Source organism: Oncorhynchus gorbuscha, unplaced genomic scaffold (genome assembly GCF_021184085.1).
Source record: "Oncorhynchus gorbuscha isolate QuinsamMale2020 ecotype Even-year unplaced genomic scaffold, OgorEven_v1.0 Un_scaffold_541, whole genome shotgun sequence".
In the NCBI taxonomy this organism is placed as follows: domain Eukaryota; kingdom Metazoa; phylum Chordata; class Actinopteri; order Salmoniformes; family Salmonidae; genus Oncorhynchus; species Oncorhynchus gorbuscha.
In genome coordinates, this window is record NW_025745368.1 from 213,708 (window position 1) to 221,026 (window position 7,319).

At 43.4% G+C, this 7,319-nt stretch overlaps 1 protein-coding gene across 2 annotated transcripts in view; it reads right to left on the reverse strand.

Annotated features, from left to right (window-relative positions):
* Positions 1 to 4,894, reverse strand: part of LOC124018541 (dachshund homolog 1-like) — a 117,423-nt gene extending 112,529 nt beyond the window's left edge. Inside the window, exon 1 of one of the 2 annotated variants that reach the window (XM_046333873.1) lies at positions 4,081 to 4,894. In XM_046333873.1, the coding sequence (XP_046189829.1) occupies positions 4,081 to 4,622 (542 nt within the window). In that variant the 5' untranslated portion in view covers positions 4,623 to 4,894. The remainder of the gene's footprint in view (positions 1 to 4,080) is intronic. The other variant, XM_046333874.1, reaches the window with a different exon arrangement.
* Between the last annotated feature and the right edge of the window lie 2,425 nt (positions 4,895 to 7,319).

Genomic DNA, 7,319 nt, shown 5'->3' on the forward strand with positions numbered 1-7,319 from the left:
CTATTCTCTGTCTCCCTCTATTCTCCCTCTATTCTCTCTCTCCCTCTATTCTCTGTCTCCTCTATTCTCTCTCCTATTATCTCTCTCCCTCTATTCTCTCTCTCCCTCTATTCTCTCTCTCCTATTCTCTCTCTCCCTCTATTCTCTCTCCCTCTATTCTCCCTCTATTCTCTCTCTCCTCTATTCTCTCTCTCCCTCTATTCTCTCTCTCCTATTATCTCTCTCCCTCTATTCTTCTCTCTATTCTCCCTCTATTTCTCTCTCCCTCTATTCTCTCTCTCCTATTATCTCTCTCCCTCTATTCTCCCTCTATTCTCTCTCCCTCTATTCTCTCTCTCCCTCTATTCTCTCTCCTCTATTATCTCTCTCCCTCTATTCTCTCTCTCCCTCTATTCTCTGTCTCCCTCTATTCTCTCTCTTCCTATTATCTCTCTCCCTCTATTCTCTCTCTCCCTCTATTCTCTCTCTCCCTCTATTCACTCTCTTCCTCTATTATCTCTCTCCCTCTATTCTCTGTCTCTATTCTCCCTCTATTCTCTCTCTATCTCTCTCCCTCTATTCTCCTCTATTCTAACTATTCTCTCTCCCTCTATTCTCTCTCTCCCTCTATTCTCTCCCTCTATTCTCCCTCTATTATCTCCCTCTATTCTCTCTCTCCCGCTATTCTCTGTCTCCCTCTATTCTCCCTCTATTCTCTCTCTCCCTCTATTCTCTGTCTCCCTCTATTCTCCCTCTATTATCTCTCTCCCTCTATTCTCTCTCTCCCGCTATTCTCCCTCTATTCTCTCTCTCCCTCTATTCTCTGTCTCCCGCTATTCTCCCTCTATTATCTCTCTCCCTCTATTCTCTGTCTCCCTCTATTCTCCCTCTATTCTCTCTCTCCCTCTATTCTCTCTCTCCCTCTATTCTCTGTCTCCCGCTATTCTCCCTCTATTCTCTCTCTCCCTCTATTATCTCTCTCCCTCTATTCTCTGTCTCCCTCTATTCTCCCTCTATTCTCTCTCTCCCTCTATTCTCTCTCTCCCGCTATTCTCCCTCTATTCTCTCTCTCCCTCTATTCTCTGTCTCCCTCTATTCTCTGTCTCCCTCTATTCTCCCTCTATTCTCTCTCTCCCTCTATTCTCTGTCTCCCTCTATTCTCTCTCTCCTATTATCTCTCTCCCTCTATTCTCTCTCTCCCTCTATTCTCTCTCCCTCTATTCTCCCTCTATTCTCTCTCTCCCTCTATTCTCTCTCTCCCTCTATTCTCTCTCTCCTATTATCTCTCTCCCTCTATTCTCTCTCTCCCTCTATTCTCCCTCTATTCTCTCTCCCTCTATTCTCTCTCTCCCTATATTCACTCTCTTCCTCTATTATCTCTCTCCCTCTATTCTCTCTCTCCCTCTATTCTCTGTCTCCCTCTATTCTCTCTCTCCTATTATCTCTCTCCCTCTATTCTCTCTCTCCCTCTATTCTCTCTCCCTCTATTCTCTCTCCCTCTATTCACTCTCTTCCTCTATTATCTCTCTCCCTCTATTCTCTGTCTCCCTCTATTCTCCCTCTATTATCTCTCTCCCTCTATTCTCCCTCTATTATCTCTCTCCCTCTATTCTCTGTCTCCCTCTATTCTCCCTCTATTCTCTCTCTCCCTCTATTCTCTCTCTCCCTCTATTCTCTCTCCCTCTATTCTCTCTCTCCCTCTATTCTCTCTCTCCCTCTATTCTCTCTCTCCCTCTATTCTCCCTCTATTATCTCTCTCCCTCTATTCTCTCTCTCCCGCTATTCTCTGTCTCCCTCTATTCTCCCTCTATTATCTCTCTCCCTCTATTCTCTCTCTCCCGCTATTCTCCCTCTATTCTCTCTCTCCCTCTATTCTCTGTCTCCCGCTATTCTCCCTCTATTATCTCTCTCCCTCTATTCTCTGTCTCCCTCTATTCTCCCTCTATTCTCTCTCTCCCTCTATTCTCTGTCTCCCGCTATTCTCCCTCTAATATCTCTCTCCCTCTATTCTCTCTCCTGACAGTGATGTTAAGCTATAGGGTTTACTGTAACATCTGTTCTAGATTATTATCATTACAGATGAACAAGATCCACACATACAGGAAGAGATGAACAAGATACATACATACAGGAAGAGATTAACAAGATCCACACATACAGGAAGAGATGAACAAGATACATACATACAGGAAGAGATGAACAAGATACACACATACAGGAAGAGATGAACAAGATCCACACATACAGGAAGAGATGAACAAGATACACACATACAGGAAGAGATGAACAAGATACATACATACAGGAAGAGATTAACAAGATCCACACATACAGGAAGAGATGAACAAGATACATACATACAGGAAGAGATTAACAAGATCCACACATACAGGAAGAGATGAACAAGATACATACATACAGGAAGAGATTAACAAGATCCACACATACAGGAAGAGATGAACAAGATACATACATACAGGTAGAGATGAACAAGATACATACATACATACAGGAAGAGATTAACAAGATCCACACATACAGGAAGAGATGAACAAGATCCACACATACAGGAAGAGATGAACAAGATCCACACATACAGGAAGAGATGAACAAGATCCACACATACAGGAAGAGATGAACAAGATCCACACATACAGGAAGAGATGAACAAGATCCACACATACAGGAAGAGATGAACAAGATCCACACATACAGGAAGAGATGAACAAGATCCACACATACAGGAAGAGATGAACAAGATCCACACATACAGGAAGAGATGAACAAGATCCACACATACAGGAAGAGATGAACAACATCCATACATACAGGAAGAGATGAATAACTAACATCTATATCTCAAAGATAAACTATCTTTAAACTGGAGACAAATCATTGTATGAGTGGGAAACAGGATTTGCCCTGGACTTGTTATGATGTGCTTGCTGTAACTCAGTGGAACCTTGTCTTTGTGTGAGAGACAAGAAGATCAGATTGCCTCGTTAAACAAAGGTTCTCTGTCGGGGAACTGCTAGGTACTATTCTAAGTTAGGAACATAAACGCCTGTGATCTCAACCGCTTCTCATTGGTGTGTAACTGTGGATTATGACTGAGGTCTGAGTGAAGCCAAAACTAAAGGCTTTGACTCAGAGTGGCGTCACTGGTGAGTCACACGTAGATGTTGGAGAGGCTGTTGTGGAACAAACCCGGTCCAAGACATGTAAGACTGGATGGTTCATATGACTAAATGAATAAATGTCAACAGTAGTCTTTTAACAAGAAATACGTCTTTAACCTGTAAAAATCTGGAGAGGACAGAGGCTAAACCAACTCTTTCCCCAACAGCATTTTCACTTTCAAATTGCACTGAACAACTAAGGCATAATCAAATAAATCACACTCTTTCTCTGATATTAACTTTTTAATTTCCTGGGTCAAGAATGTGTTCAGTGTTTGTCCCAAATGGAACCCTGTCCCCCTGTGTAGTGCACTACTTTTGACGATGTCTCACAGAGCTTTGGTCAAAAGTAATGCACTACATAAGGGTGCCATTTGAGACGCTAACTCTGTCATCTCAGTGCTAATGAGCCAAACAGCAGGTCACACAGAGAGTTACAGAGACCAGCCTATTTACATAATTAAATCATAAATATAGAGAAATGGACATCTCAAAGTGTATGTCTCCAGTGATGAGCTCATCCTCGGGGCTACAACTGATTGATACGAGAAGGCAGTTATACTACACGCAGAAAACGACGGGAGAGAAACAGCCAGTCAGCAGCTCCCTGATTTAAACGGCCGCTTTGGGCCAAATGAAAATTAATTAATTTCTGTGAAGAATCAATTTCTCAGAGTAACTAACAGTGTTAAATGCAAAGAGATGGGGAAGAGAAAGAGAGATCGTGTTTGTGTGCGCGCCGCAAAATCCCCCATTACGCTCCTCACCTACACATAATTGCAGAGACTCAGTTTTAGCCCCTGAAACACTTTTAAAAGATTGGAAAAGGTGCCATTATTTCAACAATGTTGCGTTGTTCGGTCGCTTCAACTCTTTATGAAGACATCAGAGATAGATGAGGGCACCATGGAAACCAACTCACCTGGCGTTTGTACAGTCGTTGTACAGCGTGTCGAAGTCTCTCCTAGAGATGAGTTTACACCGGTTCACTCCCGGTTGGATAGCTCCGAGGCCCCGGAGGATGCGGACCTGTTCCACGTTACAGACCACCGGTGTGATCTGGAGCCGCTTCAGCTTGGTATAGACCGTGTGCAGTCCGCCGACCAAGTGTTTCAGAAACAGGTCGAACGCCTGCGGGAGGCAGATTAACTCGTTGTCTTTTACCGTGAAAGAGGCGAGCTTGGCGCCTCTGACCTCGACCATTTTAACCTCGTTGTTTTGCGGAGTGTTCTCAACCGGCGACGGGGTAGAATACACCGGTTTACAGGGCAGGACGTCGACCGGTGCGCCAGGGCTACCGACAGGTACTGGTAAGAGGTCCGCGCTGAAAGGGTTCAGTCCGATAGACGGTGAAGGGGATGAGGACGTGGTTGCTGGTGGCGGAGAGTTGGTCGCCGGTGAAGTCTGTATCGGAGGCGGTTGGACGAGAGGAACCAAGGGCATGAGAGCAGCCGGAGAGGCCATGATCCAAATCTGTATTTAAAAAACTAAAACAAGCTGAAAGTGTCGAAAGTCAAGTGTAGTCTAAAAAAGGTGTCGCGAGAGAAACAGAAATGAAAGAGTTGAGAGCTCGTCGGTAGTTGTTGTTGTTTTAAGCTGAGAAATGTCGGAGATGCAGTGAGTGGGATAAAGGGTCCGTGCGTCAGGTTACGGATGACACAATTGAGCTGGAGTGAGGAGCTCGCGGACGGGATGATACTGTCACATCATGAAAAAGAGGAGGAGCCTCTAAATATTCTTAGAAAAACATCACACGCATATGTTGACCGTGTTCAGAACATGCGGGGTCCATTTGGCTAGAATAAAACTGGAATAGCAACTGAACACCTTGATGAATAATGTGAATAAGCAGCACAAGCTCCGGAGATAACGCTATACCTCGCCACTGAATTTGAACTGTAGGATGTTGACTATTCAGAGTGTGGAAGCTGCCCACTGTTTAGAAATAATAACCTCCCCAAAAGGGCCCTCTACGGGGGGAGGAGAGGGACAGACAAGAGGACCCTGACTTTAACCTCTGACCCTCCTCAAGCCCCCACCCCATCTTCCTGTCACACACCACATTGGGGACTGAGCCTCCACAACCCCTCGAATGCATCCCCTTGACAGTTCCCTGCTAATGCTGATGAAGACTGAGGTTTGGAGACTCTTCTCTGCACACAAAAAAAGCATATATGCTAATTGAGTCCGCTCAAAAAGATACATAATGACACGAGCACTGACTTCGCTGATTATCGAGGAAGAACTGTGCTGACAACAGCTAGTTTCCATCCACTTGGCCACATTTTCCAACCAGAGATGTTTCCATAAAAATGACTTTTTGCAGGTAGAAAACTGTGCGTGATGACGTACACTACCATTCAAACGTTTGGAGTCACCTAGAAATGTCCTTGTTTTTCAAAGAAAAGCACAGTTTTTGTCTATTAAAATAACATCAAATTGATACAGAAACAACATTGTTAATGTTGTAAATGACTATTGTAGCTGGAAACGGCTCATTTACAACATTAACAACGTCTACACTGTATTTCTGATCAACTTGATATTATTTTAATGGACAAAATGGAGAAAAACAAGGACATTTCTAAGTGACTCCAAACGTTTTTAACGGTTGTGTTTAGGTGCAATTCAACATGTATTCTGCCGTTAAATTCCTATATGCCGAATGAAACATAGATAAATGGGGTTCCATCGCATTTTCATCACTACTGATGGTGTTGTCACAAAAACTGTTGCGTTAGCCTATAGGACTATAAAACATGTTCCCACGTTGGTATTGGCGCATGCGCTCTAGCCAACAGCTGGTTGATAGAGTGCGGGTAGGCTACCTACACTATGAGATTATTATGTTTAAGAGCGATATTATTTTTATTTGACAAATAAAAGCAGCCAAGCATCGATCATCAAGTCGCTCTGGATAAGAGCGTCTGCTAAATGACTTAAATGTAATGTAAATGTAATCATCATGTCACCAGAATCAGAACCTCGATATTTATTGGAAAGGAGCATCAAGCTCATCACCACTTTCACCACCCTGTGAAGTTCATCATAATTTATTTCATCTGTAGCCTAATAAACTCCATGCTTTCCCGAGTCGTAGTGGGAAGACCACACAACATGTCATCGCGTGACTCCAAGTTCTCTTCGATATGATGGTGATTATATCAATATTTGCGCATAAAGGCGTTTGAACCGCTATTTCTCGCGTGATGAATTTTAGCGACACAAAAAGATCCCACCATGTCGAACGAACAAATTGTCTTTCGGCATTTATGAAATTGTACCGGCATTTATGAAATTGTACCGGCATTTATGAAATTGCACCGGCATTTCGTGTTTCCGCCAGCCTGGTCGTGACTTTTTCCACGCGTCAGGAAATTCATTCGCATGAAATGGATGGATGGACACGTGATTAGTGACACGCGGTTGTCTCACTTAGTTACCTTAACATGAATGCACAACAATGCACTAACTGTAAGTCGCTCTGGATACGAGCATTGGCTAAATTACACAAATGTTTGAAAAAAAAACACAAAAGAAAACACCTTATCTGTAAATTAAAGGCATCAAGTGAACAATGTGGATATGGGAGCTTTTCGATGTTTTATCCGGTATATAGCCTCGTCTCCATAGGAATGCACAGTGCTTTAACGGAGCATCACGTTGATAATGATCTAAGTCAGAGAGGGAGAGAAGAAAACCACAAGAGAGCGTGTTATGAAGAGGAGGTGGAGAGAAGCGTCTCTTTATTCAGCTTAAAGGTCTTTTCACTCTTTTCTTCCTGCTTCCCCATCCCTCTTTTGAATAAGCCTCTTGTGTTTTTTAATTGGCTGGAATTAATCTTAGGGATGTAGATGCCCGATTTGCATTCATTAAAAGTCAACTGAAGAAGTCAAGCTTGATTCTAATCAAATTTGCTTAATTATGCTTAGCTTTCAGCATCTCCCAGGAGAGAAGAGAGAGAGAACTTCACTTTTGTCTTTGGAAACTCCTGCTCTATCTCCTGCTGAGATGGCTTTTTACCAGCAAATAGACATTTTAAATGTCAGGACTCACTAAAAGACATGGAGATGGGGAATTGCCACCTATTGGAGGGAAAAGTCTATGCCACGGGTCTGAAACCTGCGGCCCACGGGCCAGATGCGGCCCAGTCGCTGGTTT